Source organism: Lotus japonicus, chromosome 3 (assembly GCF_012489685.1).
Source record: "Lotus japonicus ecotype B-129 chromosome 3, LjGifu_v1.2".
NCBI classification, from domain to species: Eukaryota; Viridiplantae; Streptophyta; class Magnoliopsida; order Fabales; family Fabaceae; genus Lotus; species Lotus japonicus.
This window is the reverse complement of record NC_080043.1, coordinates 32629256-32657029: the sequence shown is the minus strand read 5'-3', so window position 1 is coordinate 32657029 and position 27774 is coordinate 32629256. Positions and strand designations below refer to the sequence as shown.

Here is a 27774-nt window from a genome sequence, read left to right as displayed (position 1 = left end):
TGAAGCCGGTTGATCAGAGTCAGAGGGAAAGCACAGATCCTCTGACCGTTGTATCTTCTAATTCTGAACTCAGAGGGAAGTACATGGTCTTCAGAGTTTCTTGCTTCTGGACTTCAGAGTTTCCACTATTCAGCTTCTGTATCTTCAGAGTCTTCTACACCATCAGAACATCTAAACCTTCAGTGTTTCTTGGTTATCAGAACTTCTGGATCTTCAGAGCTTCTAGTGACTGAGTCCACATCAGAGTTTGTGTAGCTTCAGAACTTCTGAAGCTTTTCCACTGTTCATATTGAACATGGTCAATGCGAAAGCGTTGCTTGGGTCACTCTTTATGCACAGTGCTTCTGATTGGTGTGGGATTGAATTGAGGTCAGAGCCTGTAAATAGCATACTCAGAAAAACACGTTAGAGTACCATAATTGTTCATACTCAAAAGGTTAACTTGTAATCATCAAAACATAGAGTTGTACTACTAGATCAAAACTTGATCTTACAGTTTTAGCCGCTCAACAAATATAATGGGACTAAAATTTTTAGAGGGATTTTCTTCCATTCATCTTCTTTAGTAGCATGTGATTAGTTTCCCCTTACAAATAGATCTGATTGGTTATGGAAACCACTGGAAGGCCATAGCCAAAAAGTGGCTTCAATTCATTCTTTGGCTTTCATATCTGTCTGCAAATTTGATTGCTATCTTTGCACTATCATAGCTAGATTGATGTTGCACATATTGTTATTATGTTTGGTGGTCTTTAGTCTATCCTACTCTAACATGTCTATCAATCTCACTTCATGAGTTCTTGATTTTCTGTTACTAAGAATACAGATACGGCTGGAAGCTGCTGATTTGGAAGCAAGTTTGATTTGAATTAGCATGAGTTCATATTAATTCATGTTAAAGTTGGACAACAATCAGGAATAGCACCTATGATTGCTGCTGATTTGGAAGCAAGTTTCATTTGATTTTTTAATTAGAAATAAATATTTTAATGATTTAAATTCAAAATGTGATACCTTCTTACTTTATGAAGTGTTTTTTTATGCCAAAGAACAGACTCTGGTTGCAGTGAAAACAAAATTTGCATATGATGTTAGGTACTGTGTGGAATTTGTGAGTGTGTTTGTGGATAATTTATAAAAAAAGTGGTGGTGATAATGAGGTAGAGAAATCTGAGAGAGATTTTGATGTAAATGGAGATTTTTCTTTCTTATGAGATTGGACTTTTAATCCTTATTCACACCATTCGAAATTTCCATTATTAATACTATTATTTTCGACACTTATGTCACTGACAAATAATAATTAGGTTCTGATGTAATGTATATTCTTTGTAAGGGAGAATTAAATAGTTGTTTTTAAGAGTCTTTTATATATAATTTAGATGCAAACAGTATGCACCCAGCTATCACTTGAGCACTAGAGCAAGTAAAGGGAGCATACTACGACTGCTTTACTATTCTGAATTTTTTTATCACAGAAATGCTCCGGTAAGTATAACAAGCTCAAAAGCAGAATAGCATGATGAAACTACTAGATATTATTAATGAACCAAACCTTTTAGTTCCAAACTGTCAAGACCTTCGCTGGAAATTTGTTCTAAAGTACGCTCATTAGTACTACTATAAGAGCAAAACAACATGCTTCTTATATTGGGAGATAGACAAAAGCAGAGGTTGCCTTAGTAAGCTTTCTCACCTAGATCAACAGAAAAAGCAACTGAAACTCGATCGATAAAAGTTGGAATGGCAAGGTTTACTCTTAAAGTCTTCGGTAGGAGGAGGATACAAGAGATCGACCTTGAAGCTGTTGGGTGTCATCATCTTCATCGATATTACCCACCAGATAGACTTGAGAAAAGACTTTCAGGCATCCTGAGAGTAAGGAGAAGCTGGATCTAAATGTATTAGAAAGAGCCTAAAAACTTTTATATATAGGAAGAATATTTTACATGAAAATACTTCTACATAAAAATAAATGTTAATAAGATTTCATCGGATTTTTTTTTGTTACAAGAAAAACATAATATAATATAGTTTGATGTTAATTTTTTACTACATAATAATATAGTCCACTTTAATTTTTTTGTACAAATTATTATAGGAGTTAAATTCTCCTACGGGAAGAAATATATTTTAACAAGAAAGTACCTTCATTAAGTATTAATTAATGTATCAAATACAATAACAAATTTCGCGGTACATTCTTTTTTTTTCTAAGATTAAAATGTGTTCTGAATGCTTTATTGGTGATTCTTCATATCTATAATTTGTGTTATTGTCTTTAGACTCATGAAGAATGTGAAACGACTTCATGTTGATATGAGTCAAACATAGTTTATTTTATTGTGTAAAAAATGAACTCGCATAATCACGTACATAAAGAATCTTTTCTCTTTTTTTCATTATAGATTAAATCAGCTATTGTTTATTAGTCATCATTAAACCACATCCCCTAATATGTTTTGCATAATTTGAGATTTGGTTAACCAATTTTTTTATTAGTTATTCAATTGTACGAAGTTCACTCTATGCAACAAGAGTTTTAATTTAAGACTTTTGTCCACTTTGCTCATCATTTCATACTCTTCTCATCCGTTGTTTATTATATTTTTAATGATCAAGGTATTAATTGACCTATCAAATATAATAGATGTATTCCCCGTGCAACGCGCGGGTAAAAAACACTAGTACTTAATTAATTACATAGTGGATTTATTTAATTGGTACACATCAACTCATGTATCATACCCAAACTAAGTGTTATGGTATGGTAACAAACACCATATATAAAATAGAAGATAACTTATTTGGATCTGAATGAGGATCAAAATCGCTAAAAGAAAAGTAACAAGGATCAAAATCTTATGATCACTAAAGTAGAGCAAATTGAGAAAAATGTAGCAGTTGACCAAATTCAGGTAATCAATAAGTTGGGGAGACCGAAAATGATTACTAGGCATTTGGTTCTTTACGTTTGAGTAAACTTAAAAATGGTTTATAACATACTTATAAGCTATTTTTAGTTTGTTTCTTTATGAAAAATCAATTATACATACTTATTAGTTATAATGATCTTACTATTTATCCAAACACACCTTTAATTATTAAGTCTTGCTATATTTGGAACACTAGTTTGTGCACAAATTATTGTTTAAAAGAACTTATTTAAGTTTATCTTATAACATAAACATTTATACTAATGTATGTGAGAGTTTATATAAATAACTTATGACATACCTATGACTATGAGTTATGTTTAACTCATTCAAATTAAGCCGCTCAAATTAATTTATCAATAATTTAAACCTACCGACAACTTATTTTAATAATCATGAATAAACATTGAAGTCAATAATCACTTAACTAAGCCTTTGAAAGATTTATAATTTTCAAAATGAAATGACTTAATTTACTAGCAATATGCATTTTTGTTAGCACCTACATTTGTCTCAATAATTTAATAACAACCTCGTGGGCACGGTAAGTAGTTGTTGTTATTATGGAAGAACAAAACCAAATAATGCATCACATGAAAATAATCAAAATATCGAAACTTGGAAGAAACATAAGGGGTTCGATTCCGCCGGTGGCACCGCCGTGTAAGACAAACCTCTCTTCGACCATTCGATTCTGGTCAGTTTCCTTCTTCTCTGGTTCTCTCTATTCATTTCTTCAACACAATACTGCTTCCACACTTGTCGCTTTCACTCACTATCCCCAATTGACCTCAAAAATCAAAATCACTCTACTTTACACTCAACTTGAAAACAGATCTGATTGATTTTTATGCACAGTTTTTTGATTGATTTTGTGTTGTGTTCAGATGTCTAAAGATAATGACATTGATGAAAACCCTATTAATAGTAACAACCTCAATGTTGAGAAAGGTCAGAACCTGAATATTGAGAGTGAAGGGAATTGGTACTCTTTTCTTGCTCAGCAAATTTCAGTGTATGGTGTTGCTGCTGGGTACTGTTTATCTGCATCTTTGCTATCCATTATCAACAAATGGGCTGTCATGAAATTCCCTTATCCAGGGGCATTGACAGCCTTGCAATACTTCACAAGTGCCGCCGGGGTCTTTCTCTGCGGCCGCGTTAAGCTAATCGAGCATGACAAGCTTGATCTATTGACCTTGTGGCGGTTTCTGCCTGCGGCTGTGATTTTTTACCTGTCCCTTTTTACCAATAGTGAGCTGCTCTTACATGCCAATGTTGATACTTTTATTGTGTTTCGGTCGGCTGTTCCGATTTTTGTTGCGGTTGGGGAGACGCTGTTCCTGCACCAGCCGTGGCCCTCTGCGAAGACGTGGGGATCTCTGGGCACCATTTTTGCCGGGAGTGTGCTTTATGTTGCCACTGATTATCAGTTCACCTTCATGGCTTACACTTGGGCCGTTGCGTATTTGATCAGCATGACTATTGATTTTGTTTACATAAAGCATGTGGTTATGACCATTGGCTTGAATACGTGGGGTCTTGTGTTGTACAACAATCTGGAGGCTCTTCTGCTTTTTCCACTGGAACTGTTGATAATGGGTGAGCTGAAGAAGATTAAGCATGATATCAAAGATGAGTCGGATTGGCACTCGTTTGCAGTAGTTTTGCCGGTGGGATTGTCGTGCTTGTTTGGCCTATCGATCTCTTTCTTTGGATTTTCTTGCCGCAGGGCAATTTCTGCTACTGGATTTACTGTTCTTGGTATAGTGAACAAGTTGTTGACAGTGGTGATTAATTTGGTAATATGGGACAAACATTCGACATGGGTGGGTACGGTGGGACTTTTGATTTGTATGCTAGGTGGGGTTATGTATCAGCAATCAACAAGCAAACCAAAAGCTGCAAAGCAAGCAACTGCACAGGAAAATGACGAGGAACAACAGAAGCTGATTGAGATGCAAGTCAATTCAGAGACCGACATCAGTGGTAATGAAGATAATAAATCAAAGGAGGAAAAATAATTCCATGTAGGAAAATCACCATTGTTTACTTTCAAGTGTATGTTTATGTCATAGCATAGGTATCTGAATTAAATTATATTGATACTCTTCATTTTTTTATAGCTGTGAATCCTTGATTCTTTACCAATGCTATATACGTGAATGTCAAGCTCACTGGCTTTCCAGTATGTAGTGTTCTATTTACTTTCCAGCATGCCTGTTTAAGTAAAAACTATTATTTAAGTCTTTGATGGATAAAATGTTTCTCAGTTTGATCCTTTTACTTTTAAGCTTTTCAACTAAATCATTTTACATTACTATTCTCAATTTATTTTCTCGTTGCTCTTGAAATTGTGGAAGAATTGTTATATTTTTCTGTCTCCAAAATGTTTGAGTCTGCTTTTGTCAGGGATCTAAAATGCCTACAGCAGGACTATGTTTATGAACTGTCTACTTAAGTGTAACTTTATATGATAGGGAGCTGCAGATGATCATTTTCTTCAAGGAATGTTCTTGATTCCTGCCAATTTTTTGTGGCACCCTTGACCAGTTGGTAGGATAATACTATGTTGGATGAATCTGGATAAAGAATTTCATGTTTAATCATATTGTCCATTGGAAAGTGATATCTAGAATAGTATCCTAATGTTTAGTTCCTAAAGAATCCACTTTTTCTTTCAGAACTAATCAACTGAGCTGAGAAAAACAGAACAAGCTTGGTTTAACCATGAATGGTATGCCCAATGGCCCTCCAGTATATATAGATATTTATTTTCTTCGTAATGGCAATCAATAATTTCCGCACATTCTCTTTTCTGTGTCATTTCTTCCTAAACCCTTTTTACACTTATTTGTCCATTTCATGGTTGTTCTTTTGAATCAGATTAAGTAAACTAAGAAGTCATAAAGATCGGATTGTCCAGCTTGTAAACATATACTCCCTACTTAATTCTCATACATATTCAATCTAAGATCAATTCAACAGGTGGTCTACTTAATTCGTTTGACATCTTTTATTTCAACCAAAACTCCTAGATCACCTTTGCAACTATGAGAACAAATTATGCATCTTGATAAGAGAGAGGGGTTGAGGAGATTAGATGACTGAAAACTGAAAAGCTGTCTCTTCTGAACTTATCGCTTTCTATTGCTACCCCAAATTTCTCAACTATGGTCTCATCTGACTTAAGAGAAAGATTTGTTCCCAAAGGATTTTGCCATTTATTTCTTTATTTTTTTCACTTTGTTCCTGCTATATGATGTATTCTGCTTTGCTATTTTATTTCATTTTGGCTAATATTAGGCTGATATATGGAGATTGTTTCATGGTTGTCTGGAATCAATGTCTTTACTCAGAATGCTTAAAGAGTTGGTTTCCTTGATCCTGCAAATAGCTTTAGGCTCCTCTTAATTAGATTTGGTGTAGTCAGTAGCAGCTTTTTGTTGTTAGAATTAGATTATATATATATTTAGCATTAGCTCCTGCCCTTCTGAAATTTAAGCTTAGGTTCCATTTGGTGCGTGGAATTAGATTTAGAATTGAGCTTTGAAATTGGAATTGGATGGCCAGATACTTCTTTTGATGTGTGCATCTCTGGCCACAACCATGGCCAACATCCTTCCACGGTTCCACCACCATCAGTATCACTTAAGTTGGTCTCCTCTTACCACAATTGCTGCTGTTGTCTCCCAATCACTATTACCAATGTCCTCCACTAGAATTCCAATTCAATCTAGAATTCTAATCCTATATTTTGATTCTTTATTTATCCCAAATGTTAAAAATATCATTCCTGATCTATTCCAATTCTAGTTGAATACTAATTTATTACCAAAGGAAAATTTGAGACTGAGAAAGAAAATGTGGAGAGTGTATACCAGTAGGAATAAAAATAGGCAATTAGGAGTTGGGCGGAAAGTTTCCTAGGGGGTTGAATTAAATTGCAGAAACTATATAGGGGAAGCATTTTTAAAGAAATAGTCAGAACTGAGCTCATTGCTCTAGAGTAAAGAGGAAATCCTTGGAGCTGGATATTCTCCTTGATTCTTGATTCTTCAATAACTTCTTTCTGTCTCTTTCTATCAACTCTATGGTCCAGGTAGACCCTTAGAGTTATTATTTTAGCTGATCTGTTCTTTGTTTTAAAGCATAATAATTGTGCACTTAAAAACAGAGATATATTATACTGCTGATGTTGATTGATTGTCTTACATGCATCCCTTTTGAAAATAATTTATTTTTGGCTTAAAGGATTTTTTTGTGATCCAATACTATCGAAGTTCATATGAGGTGGCTAATGGTTCCAAGTTGAAGAGTTGGTCATATTAAAACTTACTGCCCTTGGTCCTAAGGTTGTACTTAAAACATGGTATGCAGACAAGGCAATATAGGAGTCCAAGTTTATTGTTGGATTAAAGTTCTTAGGCAGATTTATGGTCCTTTGCTTGTAATTGAGCATGCCACTTTTTCAATGCTCTTTCTGATCACCATAGTGGTGAATCTGTTTTAGGATTACATAATTGCTGCTGTTTTTTACTTCAAAATTACTTGCCGGCTTCAAAATTGTGATATGACCCTTTATAGGTTTGGTTTGCTATCGTGCGTTATACATGACAAAGTAGCTAGAATATGAATATGTACAAAATGTCAATGTTTTGTGTGCACAAACTATCAATAATAGGATTGAAACATGGGAAAAAGGACAGAGTACATTGCAGTGAGCCAGTGAGTACAGTTTCTTGAAGTAAGATGAAGGTGTGTTGCATCTCTCCCTTACTTTAAGCTACATGGAACTTCAAATTAATTTAAGGCAAAATGTAAACGCAGTTGATGATGCATTACGTGTTTTGGTGGCATACTATCTCGTAGCTCTTTGTCATTAAGTAGTAGTAGTTGTTTGTTAACTTTGATCGAATGCTAAAAAAGGTAATGATTCTTGAACTTATTGTTACAGCGAATATTTTCTTTTATCTATATTGATATTTATGGCTGAAAATGATCACGCAGTCCTTGTGTGCTTGGTACATTCGTTTTCATTTAGTTTCTTTCATATTTGTAGGCTCTTCACTATGGAGAAGTGGGCAACCAAGTCTAAAATTCCATCACCCACCGGCCAGAGCGGGCAACGGTCAAATGCGTGATGGTCTACGAGTCCAGGGTTAGGTTACTAGGGGTGTTAAGTAGGGGGATTGAGATCTCTGTCTCTAAATGATGTCTCATTTCCTGTTTCAGTTAATTAAATTATGACATATCAATTAAAAAAATATTTAAATATGACCTTTATAACCTTATATGTTGTTTTTAATTGACATGACATAATCTCATTGGTGAGATAAGAAATGATACAACATTAGAGGACAAAGGATCTAGATACTTTCAGCAGGCGGGTTAGGTCGAATTCATGCCCAAACAACCCAATCCAAAGAAAAATTGATGATGAGAAATATGGACATGTTTTCATCTGAATGGGTCGGATGTGCCTGTCTCGAATTGCAGGTTTGGTCGGTGGTGGGCGGATCGGTGCAGGTTTGGGCCATAAGCTGTCAAATGTGTTTATTTTTTTAACCGGACCAATTTTCTTTTTAAAATTTTTGTCAGATTTTTTAAGTTGGATAAAAGGATGAGCTTTAATTCATATGTTGCGCTTTTTATTTTTTTTTATTTGTAATAGTCCAAAAATAACGGTGGATATTCCCTGTAGTCAAGGAATCTTGAATTCACTAAAGTCATAGGTTTATAGCCTCTGATCAAATCACACGGTTCTAATTCAATGAAATTATTTAAAGTGAATACTATACTCTTTAAATCTAAGTCATTGAATTTCGATCAGACGACCTAACTACAGCGAATATTGGGACTCTTGACAGTAGGGAATCCAAGTACATGTACGAAGTAGTGTTGCGTAGATGGCTTAAAAGGGATGACATGATTTAGGAAAAGTAGAAGGCTAAGTAACTTACTTTAGATTATAGACCATGATTAAAATTCTTCCAACATACAATAATTTCTGGATAAGATACAGTACTAAAGCCAAAACCCTCCCATTGTTAATATACCCTAAACCAAATTTCTCGTGGTTAACTAAAGGCCGGCAGTTTCCAATTGGAATTGTGCTATTTGCCAAAGTATTCATATGTTTATCGAAATACTAACATTTACTACTCCCTCCGTTCATGATCTTCTGTTGTTTTAACTTTTGGTTTAAATTCCAAAACTTTTGTTGTTTTACAAACCAATGCATTTTTTCTCAATTTATTCCAGGTATACCCTCATTTAATATTATATCTCTCACCTACCACTTCTTATTTCCACCGATCAAAATCATAACAAGTTTTTTAACCAATAACTATTATTCTCACTCTTTACTCTAACCCAACAATAAATAGGGGTGTTTATGTCAACAAATATATCAATGATTGCACTCTTAAACAATGTGCATAACCTTAAACAACAAAATATCATAAACGGAGGGAGTATAAAACATGATAATAGCACTCCCATTTTGAAATAAAACCTTAAAGTACGAGTTTGGAAACTCCCAAAATGTGTACAGAATTGTTTAACATTAACTGCTCCTAAATTTAGGGTTACTTATAAACTTGCTTTTAATTTAAGCTCAGTTTCGTTAATACTTGCTTTAAATTAGTTCTTCTCCTCTCTAATTGTAAATTTATCAATTAAAATTTAAAATGCATAACATATTTATTAATCATGAATGAACCATTTATATTTGGAAGAGTTCGATGAAGGGTTGGGGCATCCTTTCGGATGGTTTCGTTTGGCGAGTAAGGTATGGTAACTCTTCCTTCTAGTACATTAACTAGTCTGGCTTTGGTCCTCTTTGTATGAGGATTGACTATGTTCATATTATGGATTATGATCTGCAGGGTCGTGATGTTTGGGTTCCTAGTCCTTGGAGTCTCTGGCCTCTCCTCTCCCTACTGAGTTGCACCATTTACAGGGCCGTGTACAGACATTTTGGGGCTTAGGCGAAATTGTTAAAGGGGCTTTTTTTTTTAGAGAATTTTTAAGAAACTTCACATAAAATATTAATTTTTATAGTAATCTTCTAGCTCTTTTAGAAGCAAAATCATTTATCAGAGTTTTATAATCAAGTCATTCTAACATTTCACTTTCAATAGATAAAACAGCTAATCCATTCAATCTATCTTGTAACACCGTTGACCTTAAATATTATTTCATCAATTTTAATTTTGAAAAACTTCTTTCAGCAGTAGCAACCGTTAGAGTAAATTTGAGTAAAGTAAGGGAAAATTAATACTCTTTTTTGAGAGAAGGAGTCTCTTAATTTTCTAAGGGTAGTTTTGTTGAAGATGATTAATATTCTGACTCAAATAGTGGGGAAAATAATTTTTTTTTGGGAAATAGGAATTTTATAATTTTTTTATGAAATATTTTTTATTTTTTAAATAAGTTATGTAACAAAAAAAATGGGGGTAATTTAAAAAAAAAAGATGATATATTGGTCTAACTTCCTTTTTTAGTTAGCTAATATTTAGGAAATAAATAATACTGATTTTTTTATACTTTAGTTGTTTAAAATTTATTAATAGTTAGTTACTAATTTTTTTTTTGGGGGGCCTAAGTAATTTTATTTTTTGGGGGGCCTTAAGCTATAGCTTATTTTGTATAACACCATCCACGACCCTGACCATGTAATTTCTCTTATGTCTGGACCGTTAAATTGTGAGGCGAGGTTTCTTGGATTTGGAAAGGAAATGTGCAAGGTCTCTACTTTGAGCAATCTGCTTATGGCTGAGCTCTTAATGCAAGATGTTGTGTAGTCTCGGATCCTTATTGTCCTTTGGTGGCTTGGCATAACAACATTATTTTTGACGATACATAGTGGTCCGTAGAGGTTGTTCTGCAATATATTGCTTCTTCTGTTGTGGATTGTGATGATATCTTGACGCCACCGTATCTCAGCTTCGGATTGCTCCAGGAAGTTGTTGTGGTCTTGTTCGAATGCAACCTAGGTTAAGTTAAACACTGATGGGTGTTTTAAAGTGCAGGTTGAGCAGATTGCCTTTGGTGGCCTGTTGCATAATGCTTCTGTGACTTGGTTGGGAGGCTTCTCAGAGTCCTATTCTAGTTCTTATGCTCTCTTTGCAGAACTTTTGTCTATCAAGCATGGACTTCTTCTAACTTGGGATTCGGGCTATCATCATGTCGTGTGCGAGAGTGACACGCTGGATGTTGTTAGGATGTTTTCGTCTTCCTATGTCGTCGCATCTAGAAGGTTTGTTGCTGGAATTTTTTTATAAGCAGGTTTGTTGTTGGATATTGTTGATATTTCTACTCATCATTGACGTGTCTCTTTCCACGATGTTTGGAGAGAAGCTAATGTGTATGCTGATAAACTAGCCTAGATTGGTTTGGGTAGCCAGTTTGACCTTCATAGATGGTCATTATCACCAATTGACTGTTGAGTTGGTTCCGCTTCTTGCTTCAAACCAACATTGTTGTGCTCGTGTAGATTCTTTTTTATTTCATTGATACAACAAAAAGTTGTATCTGATCTAATAGTTACTCTAACTGAAAGAGAATGTAAGGAAAAGTGAAAATAAAATAAAATAAATCAATATATATATATGATTTAATTTATATGCACGTATAAAGAGTTTTTTTACACTTATATCCAATTAAATCTCTCAATTTTCTATGTTATTTACGCATATATATAATCTTATTTACTATACTAGTTTTTCAATTTTGATTTAATAATGATGTTAATATAACTCATTCGTTAACATTCTACCGCTTATGCACCGATCGTGTGATGAATGATTAATTTTGTCACTATCAGCGGTGGGATGTGATGTGCCAAACTGTAAGTATACAGTTTCGCTCGGGGTTTTAATTTATCGAACCTCAATGATTGTGATAGTTTACTTCTAATGTTACAAAATTCTCGTTGTAAGGACGAAAAGCGAAAGTAAAAGAGGGGGTTTGGGTGGTTGATTGTACGAAGTAACACGAAAACGCAGAAAACAACAATTATTAATTTTAAATTAATTAGAAAAAAGCGCACCGGAGAATTGATTTCGTTTACCCTTGCTATGTTTCTACCCACTTCAATTATATATGAAATTAATTAAATATGTTCATAGTGCTAAGCCTATATGTTTACTTGTTAATCCCTTAGTCAAGCACCCCTTCTGGTTAATTAGTGATAGTTATTCCATAGTACATAATCGTAATTAACTAGAGATTCAATTTCATGTTCAGGAAACACAAATAAATGTCTACCCTTATCCCTAATTACAATAGAAACCTGTAAGGGATCCTAAAGAACTCAGAGCTCTGCCTCCAAAAGTCTCTCCACATGTTTCAATGTGAAAAGATGTCTAAACTAGGATAAAACCGCACATAAATAGAGTCTGGCTATTATTTCGCGCAAATGTGCGAATTCTGTGAAGGATCTCGCGCAAAATTGGCGCAAAATACTACAGAAGCTACTTTTTTCGCGCAAATGCTCGATATTCAAGAGGAAATTGGCGCAAAACCGGAGCAAAAGAAATCCAGATTGCTCCCAACTTCCCAATTATTGTCTCTCTCCCTTGATTTGCTCCTTACTTCCACATCTTCTCCTAAAATAACAATAATAATAAAGGAAAATAATTAAAAACCAATAAAAGAGATTAACTCAAAGATAAAATAAGATAGTGAATTCAAATAACTTGATTATATCCTAATGAAATCTATAAAAATAACCTAAAAATATAGAAAAATACTAAAACTAAATGAAAACATTAAAAGTGCATGAACTAAACCAAAAGTGTCCTACATGAAAATAAACTAGGAAAATAACCTTAAATCCCGGGTCATCATTACGCTTAAGAATAAAAAAGTAAGTATATATAATTGAACATTGTGTGTAATTAAACTCAATTAAGAATGGGTTGTTTTAATTAAAAATACAGCGGTCAAAGTCGCCAGTACATTGAAATTTAAATACTATTTTTTAATGTAAAAATATGCAATGATTTTAAAAAATAATTGTAATAATACTATATATTTTTTTTAAATAGTAATAATATTAATATATTTTTATTATTTTTATTTTATTACTACCGTTATAAATACCAAACGGTGAATTGAGTTTCAGTTTCCCAGCTCTGAAAATGAGTTCTGACCCACAAATCGCCATTGATATTTGATATCACTCCCTTCTCCCTCCCCTGCATCTGCATGCATTTGGATGAAGGGTGCACATTCCTAACATCACCTTTCTCCCTCTTCCATCCTTTTCCTTCTCTCTCTCTCTCTCTCTCTCTCAACAATTCTCGAAAAAAAAAACCAATTTGGCATAACCCATTGGAACCCAGATGGTGATCATGAACCAGATTCCATGGCAAACCATTGCAGTGGTAATCTCCTGGTACAGCTCCAACATCGGAGTCCTTCTCATGAACAAGTTCTTGCTCAGCAACTACGGTTTCAAGTACCCTGTTTTCCTCACCACATGTCACATGATGGTGTGCTCTGTTTTCAGCTACGTTGGAATCTCAGTCATGGACATAGTCCCTTTGCAGAATATTCAGTCCAAGGAACAGTTCGCCAAAATCTGTGCCCTCAGTGTCGTTTTCTGTTTCTCCGTCGTTTGTGGGAACATGTCGTTGAAGTATATACCTGTGTCGTTTAACCAGGCTATTGGTGCCACCACACCATTCTTCACTGCCGTTTTTGCTTATGCCGTTAGCAGAAAGAGGGAAGCTTGGGTTACTTATGGTACCCTTTTGCCTGTTGTTGCTGGTGTTGTCATAGCTAGTGGGGTAAATCCGTAAATATAATTTCTTATATTTTCAATCTTCAATACTTTTCCTTTTCTTTGTTTCTTTTTGGATTCTGATTAGCTTTAGAATTTAGATTAGGTAACCTTCAATTTCAGAAGGGGAGAAAAAGGATCTGTTACTTTTTCTTCATAGTATCTGTTGTTCACAGAATTAGCCTATGGTACAAGCTAGGTCAAGAGAGTCCTAAGTCAGCCTTAGAATACACAGAATCAGAATGCGTAAATAGCTCAGAATGACATTCATGTCTTGATCACCCATTGAGGAGGGGATTCGGGTTTCCTGCGGTCACTGATCTCCTACATTTAGGCTTTTACTAAATTTGGACCTTAAGATTGGTCTGCTCATATTTTTTACCAAAATCAGGTGACATAGATATCTTACCATTTAAGTTGTACGGATTCGTTCACTGTGCGAATTTAGGGGATATTTGACTGTAGGCAATCCAAATTCCTCCCAATAGATCTCGGTCTTTATGGTTCTTTAATGGTCCGATATTTGAAATGGTCGTTTGCTAGATTGGGTATTCGTGCCACCCAGGTCTCCAAGGCCCAATAAGCCTTAAGTTGATTAGAGCCGACCATTGAGCTCGACCGACCCAATACTATAACACATGCTCCCGAGTCACCAATCCGAATAGGTGAAGCGTGGCTTAGAAGCGTTCTCTTCGCATCATCCGCTTTTTAGCTCAGCCAACCCAATACCGGAACACTATCAAAACAAATGCTACCATTAATTGTTTTCTAATCTCTCCAAGGATCAATTTGTTTTCCTCAATCTAACATTTAACTTTTATTTTTTTTTGCTGCAGGGAGAACCAAGTTTTCAACTGTTTGGATTCTTAATCTGTGTTTCATCCACTGCTGCAAGAGCATTTAAATCAGTGCTTCAAGATATCTTGCTCTCCTCAGAGGGGTAATGATACTATCTGTTTTGTCCTTATTATTCCAAGATAATTGAAACAGAGAATTTTGCAGGCTCTAAATTTATATTACTGTCTAAAATAACTTTGATTGTTTCCAGGGAGAAGTTGAATTCTATGAACCTGCTGCTTTACATGACACCTATAGCAATGTTGGTCTTACTTCCAGCAACATTGTTGATGGAAGAAAACGTGATTTGGATCACAATAGAGCTTGCAAGAAAGGATATTAGAATTCTCTGGTATCTGCTGTTCAGTTCTTCTCTTGCATACTTTGTGAACCTCACTAATTTTTTGGTGACCAAATATACAAGTGCGCTTACCCTTCAGGTATGTCCTAACACTATAGATCCAACTCTTACTTGATTCTTAGTTTCTTACTAATATCCAAGGATTTAAATTGCGATCGAAGTAACTGTCGCGGCCGTGCAACAATTGGGTTGTGATCCTTTGTATTGCGCAAATTTGTGCGTAAATATGACTATTGCAGCCGAAATCAAAGTCGCGTTGCGGTTTTGGAAACCTCCAAAACCGTGACGTCACGGCCGGAGTCACAATCAAGGATCTTTATTTAAAACCATGCTAATTTCCATTTGCAATTTTTTATGAGATATACATTCCATATGTAAATAACTTGACAGATTAACAATTAATTTTACTAAGTGTGTGTTAGGCCAGAAGCTTTGACGAAGAGCTTTCAAGTAGAATCACTTCTGAGTGAACAAACATGGATCCAAACACCCAATAAATTCTTTGTTGAGCATTGTTCTGAAGATTTTCAAATTATGGATGTTTCTACCATCCAGATAATAGATGTTTTTGCTACTTGAATGAACCAATGGAATTTAAGTTGGATTTTATTAGTATTTGGATGGAATCAGTTGATTTATGTGGTCCAATTTGAATCTTAATGGAAGTTGAAAAATCTTTGCAGGTGTTAGGAAATGCAAAGGGGGCAATTGCTGTGGTGGTGTCAATTCTGATATTCAAGAATCCAATTTCCATGATAGGAATGCTTGGCTATGGGCTCACTGTCATTGGCGTTGTACTGTACAGTGAAAGCAAGAAGAGGTATAGTAGAAACTAGCAGTAAAATCAACCAGATCTCTGATCAAATCAGGGTCTGTAATTTATCTAGAGCGAGTAGAGCAACAAGATGTATATAATGAGTTTGGAGAAACCGAAGTATTTCACTTGGAAAAGGACTTCTTTTGGCACATGCACACTCCTCATAAATATTTTAGTGCGTTTTTAAATCAGCGTTCTAGCAATTAATTTAGTTATTATTGTCAAAGTGAGTTAAAAGTGAAATCATTTGTGTTTAAATATAATTATAAAAAGTGTTTTTTGTTGATAATTTAGTGAATTTCAGTCGTAAAATCTCATGATTAATTATATATTTTATTGTAAAAGTTACTTTCTCTAAATTCTTGCATATTAATTTTAAGAGTTAAATTCAAAAATAAAATAAAATTTAAGAGTGAAATCAATTCTTCAAAATTACTCCAAAATGTTCACATTTAAAATTTATTTCAATTGATTCTGAGATTCCAAACCTAAACACAGGTTCATTTTGTACAAAAAAAAATTTGGTCCAAGCATTTTGTACAATTTGCTTTGCTCTCCGCAATTAAAAAATGAACTCCAAGAATTCAGCCGAGACGAACAGCTATTATTTGTGAAAATCTGTGTGTTTGCAAAAGAAAGGGCATTCATTTTCAAAAGATAATTATTTCTATGCTAAAAGTCATATTGTAGTTAGCAAATTATCTAGAGACCAACTCACAGATTCGTTGCCTTCGTTAATTTTAGAAAAATATACCATCAAATAAAGAAAATGAAAATCCCCATTAGTTAATATTATCATAAGATGATGATATATTTTTTACAGGTGCTGAGGCTCTTTGCCTGTGTTGGGCGATGCAGCTAGCTAGTGATCTTGGGTTTCGTACGGTTTGTTTCGAGACTGACTCCTTGTAGCTTTTTCAGTGGTGGAGACGCAGGAGCAGAGAATATTCTTATTCGGATTTTAATTTTTTTTTTGAATCAAAATCAATTTTAAGATATATCTTTCATTTAACTCTTCTTAGGTCTATATCAGAATTTCCATATTTCCACTCACCTTTTTTTTAAACAAGGGTCTGTTTAACTATTTTTATTATCCAATTCAGATAGACACAAGAAGCCGATCCCTCAAAGTTCAAAAAAAATAAAGAAGCCGATCCCTCAAGAGTCATGACACTCCTGAAACCTTTTCCTTCAGTTTTTAAGTCTACTCCATAAGCTTTTGTAAAATTATCCAGTATCGCATGCAAGAAGGATTAATGTGAATTGTCCGAATAACCCATCTCAGAGGACTCTGGTAGGACTCTACGTTAGATGTAGTTCTACTTCTAAGCCCAACTTTCAGCTGTCTTGCAAGCAGATGCATATGAAAGTAGAGCTCCGCTGGGTTTGATTATTTCTGATTGTCGTTCACTTGCTTTAGCTTTTACAAACATTGATTTTTTTTTTTCGTAGATCCGTGCCGCAGATTTTCTTGCCCGGGGGGCCTCCTCTTTTTTGGTTTGGATAGAGGAGGGACCTCCTGACCTTATGCTTTTGTTCGCTCTAACATTTTGGCCTCGGTGCCAGTCTAATTTCAATATATTTGACTGAATTTCAAAAAAAAAGAGAGAACCCCCTCCATAGCGGACGGTATGGCTGTTCATAACCGATCCAATACAAACAAAACTGAAAAACCGATAAAAAAAAATACAAATTCAATCAAACCGAAAACCGAACAAACCAAAAACCAAAATAGTTTATTGGATCAGATTTCAGATTTAATTTCATAAACCGAACCAATCCAATCCAAACTGAACATTTACAAATATATGTAATTTTATCTGTACCTATATCATATCATTCATACTTACATATTCACATCCTTATATATTTATATATGTAGTATGACACATGCTTATTTATATAAATATATGTAAATAAAAATATTTTCAAGTAACTATTTGAATAAATATGCATCAAAATAAATAAATAAAAGGTTTATTTGCACTTTTGATCCCTGATGTTTGACCTTTGTGCAATTTTGGTTCGCTTTATTCTAATTGCACCATTTTGGTTCACTAGAGATCAAGTTGTTGCAATTGGGTCTTGCCGTCCAATTGCTAACATAATTAGGTTATGTGGAGCTCATGAGTGATGTGAACCTCACAAAATTTTCCACTAGGCTGTCATATCATTAAATAATAAAACAAATAAATAATTTACAAAATTTGCTTAACTTAAATAATAATTAATTCAATTAAATTTAATTTAATTAAACAACATAAAAAACTTAACTAAAACTAATTAAATCCCTAAATTGAAAATAATCAAGGTTTACGGTAAAACACTTTATCTTCTCCCTTTTCTTCATCTTCTTCCCTCCCACTCACCTGAATCTCTCTCTCTCTCACACCCATAAATATTAGCAACATTCATCTTCTTCAAGCATCTCTTCATCTTATCTTCATATCTTGATAAAAATACCCAGAACTTAAGAACTCAGAAACCCACTACCCCCTTCACTTTCTCCGGATCGAAGCCTTGCAACTTAGACCAAGCAAACATGGAGAAAAAGCCTTCTTCGACCTCAATCCCGACCCCTCAACCGCGAGCTATAGTTGCACGTGGTTGTTCTTGGTTTACTTGGAACGATGATGTCGATCGATCTAAAGCAAATCATGGCGTTCCAAAGGCTTCTCTCTCCAAATGCCCTAGGCACAACAACGAAAACACGAACGACAACGCCATAACATAACCAGGTCTCCCTCTAATTTTCTTCTTCTTTCAATGATTCTTTTCAGCTCTCTTGCTTTTCAGTATGTTCCAATGTAACCAAAGTTTGGAACTTGGTGTCTCTCTCTTTTTCCCTGTTTGTGTTGGCATTTCCTTCTCCAAGTTTAATATTTTTATGGTTTGGTTTTGAAGAAACCTGGTTAATGGTAATTGCAAGTGGTCTCATGGAATTGTGCTACCAAACCAACATGATTTACTCGATTCCATTTTCACATGTGTTTTGGATTGTGTTTTAGTGAATTTTTTGAAATCTATTTTTTTTTCCGGGAATGTAATAGAAGTGTACAGGATAAGGATGTATTGGATGAAGTGTACAAAACCCATGAAGCTATTAAGTGCAGCGCTCGGAAGATAGATCTGGGTTGCTGGGTGGTGGTAGGGTTGGGTGTGGAGGTTGAAGATGAATGTTTAGATTGTTGTATTTTTTTTAGTTCAAAGTTTATATATTTGTTTCCATTTTTTGGGATTAAGCTTGTTCTTATGGAGTTGGTGTTCTGCGTAAGACCCAAGATTTTAGAATTAAATAAATAATTAATTTCCAACTCACGCATAGGATTTTGTGTCAGCGTGAGAGGAACTTGACTCGTGTTTAATGTTTGGATTAGCGTTATGAAGACGAAAGTTCGCAGTATGTTTAAGGATGACACTTTAGTCATTTTGATTGATAGCACGAGCCATATTCGCACCCGACTAAGGTCGAGAGTGTCCGAAAAAGGCTATATCCGCTCCTAGAGCATTGTTTAAGAGAATTTTAGAATTAAAGAGAGAATAAGAACCTCTGAGTATTTTTCCCATGACTAGCTTTCCGATACGAAACCCTGGACTGTACGCTTGTTAGGTTTCGCTTCCCGGAAGTCCGCCGAAGCCAGACTTTAACGTCTCGGGAACTTTAACTAAGACCTTGAATGAAGGGTTTTTCTATTCGGAGCTTCTAACGAAGTTTCCATCCGTGTTGCCTCATTTCTTTCGACGTTTGTGATCTTTTTCCTGAAGGAAGTTTCCTCATCCGACGTCGACTGCAAAAAGTAGTTTTTCGGCATAAATCGACTCACACCGTCTTTGAGACGTTTTCCTCAATTAAATGAACCTTGATTTGAGTTTCGACATTCTGTCGCCGAATACTCAATTTTTATCAGCAGACGAAAGTACCAAAACGACCGGAACCGCAAAATATCGATTTTTCGGATTTTCCCCTCTACTATAAAAAGGGAAAAAAAAAGAGAAAATATCTCATTTTCTCCCAAAGTGGCCGAGAGTTAGAGAGAGAGAGAGAGAGGGGTGCAGAGCTTTTTCCGATTCTTGCCCGATCGTCCTGATTTCAGAAGCTACGCGTAGGCACAGAGGTAAGGATGCTTAATCTTACTTCTATTTCTGCTTTCTGTCGGCTTATTCTAGCTATTTAGGTGCTCAAAGTTTAGAGCTTTTTGTAAAAATGTCTGATTATCTCGATTTTTATTTCCAACTATCTTCTACTACAACCCAACATGCTATAATCACTGTTGGATCGTTCGGATTTTCACCGAGTCGCCGTAGATCTGAAAAACTGACTAAAAACCCATTTTATGCTGAGGTTCCGCTTTTTGAGTCAAAAACTCTCGACTGAGCTTAGCGTCAGTAGGATTAGTCGTCATAATCGTCGTTGGTATCGACCCCATCTAATTTGTTTTTCGAAATTCTGATTTTGAGTTTTCGAGCTAAAAATATTGACCAAAATACCCCTGCGACAGTTTTCGACCCGATAATTTTTCTGAGTGTTTCCCTGGCCTAGATATCGCCTAAGAATACCTAGGAATTGATTTAGATCGAAGAAAAAGTTCGGAAACCCTATTTTCTAAAGTGGCTGAAACCTGTTTGTTAGGGTACCGTGTCTAAAAATAATTTTTGGGTCTCTATGACCTGAGCCATTGCGTAGCTCTTTCAATTGTCGAAATTTTGGCGTTGGTTTCGTGTCATTCCGAGTTCTGTAGCTCGAGTTATGCGCATTTTAGCGAAAACCTGTCTTATTGTCCATTCGTGCCTAAATGTCGAACTCTAGAGCTTCGAAAACTTCTTTTCGGGTTTTGATAGTGTTATTAGTTGTTTTGTTTCTTAGCGACTAAGCAATGATACTTTGCTTAAGGTTTGGAACGAGTTGAGCTGAGGAAAGAGATTTTGGAGCAATTGGTGATGTTTCACAACTGAGGAGGACGCCCGGGGAACTTGCTGGGTTCGGGAGCTTTATTTTGGATTGGACTGGGATGTTGAGCTTGGATGGAGAAATTGGCTAAGGTAAGGGTAACTCAGTTTTAGAGCGTCTTTGAGTCTTGCATGCTTTTATCGCATTGCATGCGTTTGAGATGAAGTTGTTTAAACTTGATTGGCAATTGATTGAAATGTTGGTATGCTTTCAATGTTTTCTGAAGGCTTCGGCCGAGTGAAATTATTGAGACGTGTGTCTCCGTTTTCTGAGAGGCTTCGGCCGTTTACTGGTTTCTGTCATTGAACTGATCTGGTATGCATTGAATTGATTTATGTTTGTCGATAATATGAATAACATGTTATTATCTTGATTTGATTATAGAATTTGGGATTGTTGTTTGAGTGACTACTGAGTTGGATGAGATGTTTTGGTTTGCTTGAAGTGGCGATGAGGTGGGTTTGTCCCACGGGATTGTCCCGTCTTTTGAGGCGTTATAAAGTGACATTCAGGGGAGTCCGTTCTCCGTCTGTCCCGTCTTTCATGGGCGTTATTAAGTGGCAGTGGAGTGGATATTTTCACATGACTGTCCCGTCTTTCATGGGCGTTATTAAGTGGCATTCAGGGGAGTCCGTTCTCCGTCTGTCTCGTCTTTCATGGGCGCTCTTTGGTGATAGTTCAGGGGGGTCCGTTCCTCGCTCTGTCCCATCTTGCGAGACATTATTGATCGATCCATTTTGGTTGCAGCATATAGTTGCATTATAGGGCAATAATATTTGCTTCTGATGTTTTGGTTGATAGCTGATTTGATGTATATTGTTGAAGTTGTTGATATCCGATTTGATGTTATATTTTTAAGGTTGTTGATATCTGATTTGATGTTATATTGTTGAGGATTGCTGATATATGATTTGATTTCATGTTGTTGGATATATGTTGTCATTTATCTTGAAATAAGTTGCTAGTTTATGTGCCATGATATGCACTTAAATTTGAATAACATGTTTTTCTCTTTTCTACGTGGTAATTGCATGGAGTTAACCCTTTCTGTTTGCTACTTGTTGTTTAGGCGCTTAATGCTATTAGGCGATTGAGAATCTTCGATGGAGCTTGATCTTCGTACGAGTCGGAGAGAAGAACTTGAAGAACTGTGGATGACTCGAAGAATAGAGTCGGGTGTAGGGCTAGAGCCTTGGGTTAGAGAGCTTACCGTTATTGGTTTAAGCTTGCATAAAGATTTTAGGAATTTATATTTGAGGTTTCGGGTAGGTTCCGATGCATTGCTTTCCTACGGTTCCCCGATGTGGAGATTGTAGGGAGTATGTCGGATTCATGGTGTCATTGCATAATAGTTTTGTTGAGTTGTTTCTATTGGTTAGGCTTTGTAGTTGGGAGTATGCATGACATGTTTTGGAAATACACTTCGAAAAGAAAAAAAAAAATATTCGTGTTTATACATTCGTTTGGAAAATATTGCATATTTACTTTGATAGGTTACTAAAGTGACACCCGAAATTCGGGGCGTTATATTCTGGGTTTAATGTATTATTTGAAGAAGGGTTGATGTGGGGTGATGAAGAAGTTGGCGTGAGGAAGGTGCAGATATTGATTTGGGGATTACGACTGTATAAAGATGTTGAGATTAGGGTTAGTATTTTATTTATTGGTTTAATTGTTTTATTTTATTTATTTAGTGAAGCATTGACAAAACGTCAGGTCCATATCATAAATGAGAGCCACATAGACAAACGACGTGAAGGATTTCACGGAGATCTGACGGATGGACTCAATTGCAACAAATTGATCTCTGGTGGACCGATATTGCGCAATTAGACAAAGAGGATTAAAATAGCACAAAAGTCTAACACCAGGGACCAAGAGTGCAATTAAGCCTAAATATAATCATAATTTTTAAAAAAATATCCACTATATTATAATTTATGAATGTTATATTGATGCTATCAATTATATATTGTTGTACTTTTTTGGTTGCACATATATTGTTATATATTGTTGTATTTAATATTTACTACACATTTTTAGGATTTATATACTATAATCGTTAATGAAAAAAGATAAACAAAAATCGAAAATCCAATTCAATCCAAACCGCTATAGATCAGATCAGATTCAAATTTTGGGATAAATTCATTGGATGATAAAATAATAAAACCAATGAAATTGGATCGGATGGTTTTTCTCTTCAAAACCGATCCAATCCAATCTGCGAACAAGCAGACGAGAACTCATCAATTGTGACATAAAGCCATGTTTTTCTTTTCCTCTATCAAAGTGGTCGGTGCTCTAAGAGGACTCAAATCATGATTTTTTTTAAAATACATTGATATTTTTCTAATTTTACGCCAATAAAGTAAGGGTGTTCTAAAAATTGAAAACTCGATCCAAAAAATCGAAATTCAATCAAACCCAAAACTGGACGGATCCAAAATTAAGAAATTAAAACCGGATTTTTTATTGGATAAGATTTTGGATTTGATTTTCAAAACCGAACTAATCTAATCCAAACTGCATAAATGCAAACTGCATAACCGAACCAATCCAATCCAAACTGCATAGGTTTTCTCACATCATTAAGATTTAATTACTTAACTAAAATTTTTACACCATAAATACATAAAAATTAAACTCATTTTAAATTTGCCACGTAACAACAACGTTATTATCTTAAGAAGACAATTTTTCCACCTTATTATCCATTCACAAATTTTCTTTCGATCTTCGTAATTGATTTTTTCTTACATGGGAAAAATAAACAAGAGCAATGACGTATCTATAACTTTATTAAAACAGTAAGGGTTATGAGAACCAATTGCATATGTGTCAGTTCCACAAAAATCCTCTTTTTTTATTGGTGCAATTTTATAGTGGAAATCCTAGGTGGCTTCCAGATATTGCTTCCCTCCATTCCTTGGCCACATGTCTTTTCCTCCATTTTTTCGATTTTTTTAATTCAGCATTATTAAATGCTTCTATTTCACATTCAACTTTATATATATCTCTCTCTCCCAATTTATTACTCAATTTTCAAATTATGAACAATCTTCATTATAATCTTGGTTTTACCACTCTCTCTCTCTCTCTCTCTCCCATTTAAATCTATTTCCAATACTTCTTATTAATCCCCCTTCATTCTTTCCCTTAATTTCGGTCCTTTACAAAAAAATTTAATCTCCCCCCCTAAATTGCTCTAACTATCCGGTGATCAATACATTCAGAAGCATTTAGAAAAAAAAAAAACTAATTTCCTTCACTAAATTATTAAAAGCTCTTAAAATATCTGATTGTATTTCAATTAAAATTAAAATGAAAAAGATATTTCCCCACTAATTTCGTTCATTTACTCCCTCCCTCATGCTAAGTTGTTTTTTCCCAATAACAAAAGAACAGTCTAGATTGTATTCCAAATCTGTTCTGAATCTCTTCATATTCCCCCATATTTAAAATGACTGTCATTATCTGGACTCATGTTTAGATTTTCAAACTCTTCACCGATTCCAACCCTTTTTTCTTCCCAATTTCTAGATACACTATCAATCAATTAATTCAATTATGGTTTTCCAGACTCTCTCTCTCACGCTTACAATTTCATTTGCTTTGTTCCAAGAACAGGCAATTAAATTGTTCCATTGGATATGCAGTCTATCTCTCCCTATTTAAGCCCATCAAATGGTAAACTTTTCTCATTCATCTGCTGCTTAATCTCTAGCAATCGAACTGAGTGTAATCCTTCAATTTCTTTGCTATGGCTGTTAAGGTTGATGATCTCTCCATCATTGATTCCTCCAAAGAGGCTTGGAATATTGTCGTGAAGGTCATACGTTTGTGGGTTAGTCCCAATTTCGGTGGTGGGAAGCTTCCCTTTTCAATGGAATTGGTTCTCATGGATGCTAAGGTACTATTTTTTTGGGTCATTTGTTTCCGTTTTCCTATTTTTTCCCCTTTTTTCTTACTTATTTCCTGTCAATGTGTAGGGTACAAAGATTCATGCTTCTGTGAAAAAGACTCTGGTGTATGTGTTCCAGCCTCTTTTAACTGAGGGTCGGGTATATAATATTTCATATTTTGGCGTCGGTGAGAATGGTGGTGAATTTAAAACAACTTCCCATCCATTCAAATTGAACTTTCATAAGCATACATATGTGAGACTGGAAACCAAAATTGCGATATCAAAGAGTCCTTACTCTTTCACTCCTTTATCTGACATCATGTTCCGAGATCCTGATTCATCCTTTTTAGTTGGTATTTTTTTTCCCATACGTCCTCTATTGACACATCTATCTCATGTCTTCCAAATTTTCTGACAATAAAGTTTCTCTGTACAGATGTTATTGGAATTTTAACAGGGTCCAGTGGTGAGCAAGAGTTTGAAAAGAACGGAAAAATTGAAAATAGAGTTACTATTGAGCTGTGTCAGGATGGGTAGTTGTTCAATCTCTTCATATCATAAGGGGTTTTTTTTATCAACATTTTTAAATTTCATCCCTCCTAATTATTGATTTTTTTTTTATGAATTTAGGGTTAGGTTGGAGTGTTGTTTTTTTGGAAAATATGTTCCCCTAATCTTGGGTCAGTTAGCATCTGGAGACATGACTAATGCAGTTGTTTTGGTCAATTATGCAAAGATTAAGCCATTCAGAGGTTGTATTCTTTTCTTTTTTTTTTTTGAAATTATTAATTCTCTATTTTGTTATATTTACCGTGAATTTCATTCCCTTTCTATATGGAATCCAAGTATTCAGAATGTCTATGGTGCTACCCAAATTTTGTTCAACCCAGATGTGGAGGAATCTGCATCTCTTCGCGAAAGGTTAGATATTAAGTCGTTTAATTGGGTTTCCATTGTTTTAATTATTTCTGTTCCTGAAGTCCTTTCACATGAGTAGGTTTTTTGCTATGAATGATCCTGCTCTACAAGTTCTTAGCCAGCTTCAGGATTCTGGAAAAGTGTCAATTGAGGAAGATTTTTTAAGCCAGACAGAAGCGAAAACCATCGACCAGATTAAAGATTTATCTGAGGTAATGTATAACAGTTTTAATTTGATTTTTTATTTATATTAGTTCTTACTAAATCAGATTTTTAATCTATTATATATTGTTTTTTTTTTGTGCAGAAATCTAATTGCATTGTTTTAGCTTCTATCATGTTCATTTGTAAGGGTTCCTGGTGGTATCCGGCATGCAAATGCAACAGGAAGGTTTATCCTGCTGATGATATGTATTTCTGTGAAAACTGTGTCCGTCACATAGTAAATCCAATTCCAAAATTCAAATTGCAATTAAGGGTAATGGATCATACTGAATCTACCACATTTGTTGTTTTCGACCAAGAGGCTGCATCATTGCTTAGCAGACCATGTTCTGCCTTTGTGGATGCTTCTACCAAGGTTTGTGTACATGTTTTTTTTTCTCTGATCAGTAATTTCATGTTATTTTTTATTTTTCGTTTTTACTTTGCTTATTGTGTTTGTTGTACGTGGTAGAATCCTGCTGAAAAGGCGGTTCCTTCAGATATCTTATCATTGGCTGATAAGCAGTATTTATTCAAGATTGAAGTCAATAACAATGCAAGTAGCAATTTTGAACCCTCATATCGTGTCAAAAAAATATGTTGGGATCCAGTTATAATTTCTAAATTCAAGTCATCTATGCCTCAAGCTGATGGTCCAATGCCAAATATGAATGTTTCAACCCCAACTTCTGTCCTCAAGGGATCTTCATCATCATCAAGCTGTGTGAAGGTAGTTTTTATTGATGCATTCTTATTATGTGTTAGTTGTTTGACATAAATTATGAGTTTATTCCCTATTTGTTTATTAATTTTCAAATTGCAGGATCTTATCAATGATTTTGGAGTAGCTTCTGAATCCCAAGTTGAGGATTCTCCTACCGCCCAATCTGAAAATCCAAGTTCAATTGCTGTTGCTGCTGTTGGAAACCCCGTTCCTGTAATTGCTACAATAGTTAATGTAGTTGAAACCTTATATATCATTCCTCTTTTATTAAACATTTTTCATTAACAATTCTTTGATTTATTAATTATGTTTTTAATGACATCGTCTAATAGGCTGTTAGTGAAAAGGTTATGAAGTCTGATGATTCTACAAAATCTGAGGGTCGTAAATCTGCTGTAGAGCCCGTTGCTGATGTTCCGTCTGATGTATTGGGAAAGGAAATACAGGATTCAACTCCCTCTGTTGTTGCTGGGACTGTTTGTCATACTGATGATGATGATGATGTAGCTGTGGGCAGCCAGTGTTCCCCTCCTACAAAACGTAGTTCTCCCTCAGATTCTGAAGCCCTTGGATCATCTAATGCTGGAAAAAAGCTTCTTAAAGCTGTGAAGAAGGAGAAGATCTGAAGACATCAGTTTTAGTTTCTTTTCATGTTTTCCTATTGTCCTTTTGATTTAAGCTTTTATCGTTCAGACTGGAATACCCCCATAATTTTGATGGCGTTTTAAATATGGGGGACCATGTTTTGTTTTGTTATTAACTTAAAATGCTCATCGAGCTGTTGCACTATGTTGATCTATTTCAATTTTGTTATGATAATTTTTCCAGTGTCCTTCAATTTTTTTCTTTCGTGAGATATGTCAATTTGTCTTCATTATTTACATCTTCATTTTAAAATCTTAATTCTTAGATTTCAATGTTAGATTTAATTCTCCGTTATTCTTGATAAATAATTTATCCTTTTGATTGTTTTTTGAACTGTTTTAGCCCTTTGATCCTACCTTTTCTATTCATGATATCAAAGAAATTTGAATTTGAATCCTGTGTATAAAAGATTGTATACTTCCATAAATACCCGATTATTATAAGAATGAAACACAAAAACCAAAATTAATAAGTTTTTTAACTATTTTAAATTCCATTTCACCGTATATCCTTTCAGAAAAATAAGGTCTATAAATTATAATAGAATTTTTTTGTTATAATCAATTTTAAATCTTTGAAAATTTCCATGTTCAATTCCATCTAGGAAATCAAGAATTCAAGTCTTAACAAACAATCTATTTAATAATATTAAATTCCTTATTTCAACCCCCCAATTTCGTTCACT

The 27774-nt window shown here is 34.8% G+C and overlaps 2 protein-coding genes across 2 annotated transcripts; both read left to right on the top strand.

Annotated features, from left to right (window-relative positions):
- Window positions 1-3474: 3474 nt before the first annotated feature.
- LOC130749409 (GDP-mannose transporter GONST3) lies at window positions 3475-5222 on the top strand. Its single transcript, XM_057602764.1, has 2 exons — window positions 3475-3633; window positions 3824-5222. Exon 2 carries the CDS (start codon window positions 3824-3826, stop codon window positions 4958-4960), a length of 1137 nt encoding a protein of 378 aa, XP_057458747.1. The 5' UTR covers window positions 3475-3633; the 3' UTR covers window positions 4961-5222.
- Window positions 5223-13058: 7836 nt separating this feature from the next.
- On the top strand, window positions 13059-15934 carry LOC130709548 (probable sugar phosphate/phosphate translocator At3g11320). The gene is made up of 4 exons (XM_057558933.1): window positions 13059-13735; window positions 14565-14668; window positions 14777-15005; window positions 15610-15934. Exons 1-4 carry the CDS (start codon window positions 13289-13291, stop codon window positions 15760-15762), a joined length of 933 nt encoding a protein of 310 aa, XP_057414916.1. The 5' UTR covers window positions 13059-13288; the 3' UTR covers window positions 15763-15934.
- Window positions 15935-27774: the final 11840 nt, after the last annotated feature.

Excerpts from the sequence above, each read along its gene's own strand:
- LOC130749409 (XM_057602764.1), top strand. The coding sequence starts at position 3,824 with ATGTCTAAAGATAATGACATTGATGAAAACCCTATTAATAGTAACAAC.
- LOC130709548 (XM_057558933.1), top strand. The coding sequence starts at position 13,289 with ATGGTGATCATGAACCAGATTCCATGGCAAACCATTGCAGTGGTAATC. Across the intron at positions 13,736-14,564 it reads GTGTTGTCATAGCTAGTGGG|GGAGAACCAAGTTTTCAACT; the intron begins GTAAATCCGTAA and ends TTTTTGCTGCAG. Across the intron at positions 15,006-15,609 it reads CAAGTGCGCTTACCCTTCAG|GTGTTAGGAAATGCAAAGGG; the intron begins GTATGTCCTAAC and ends AAATCTTTGCAG.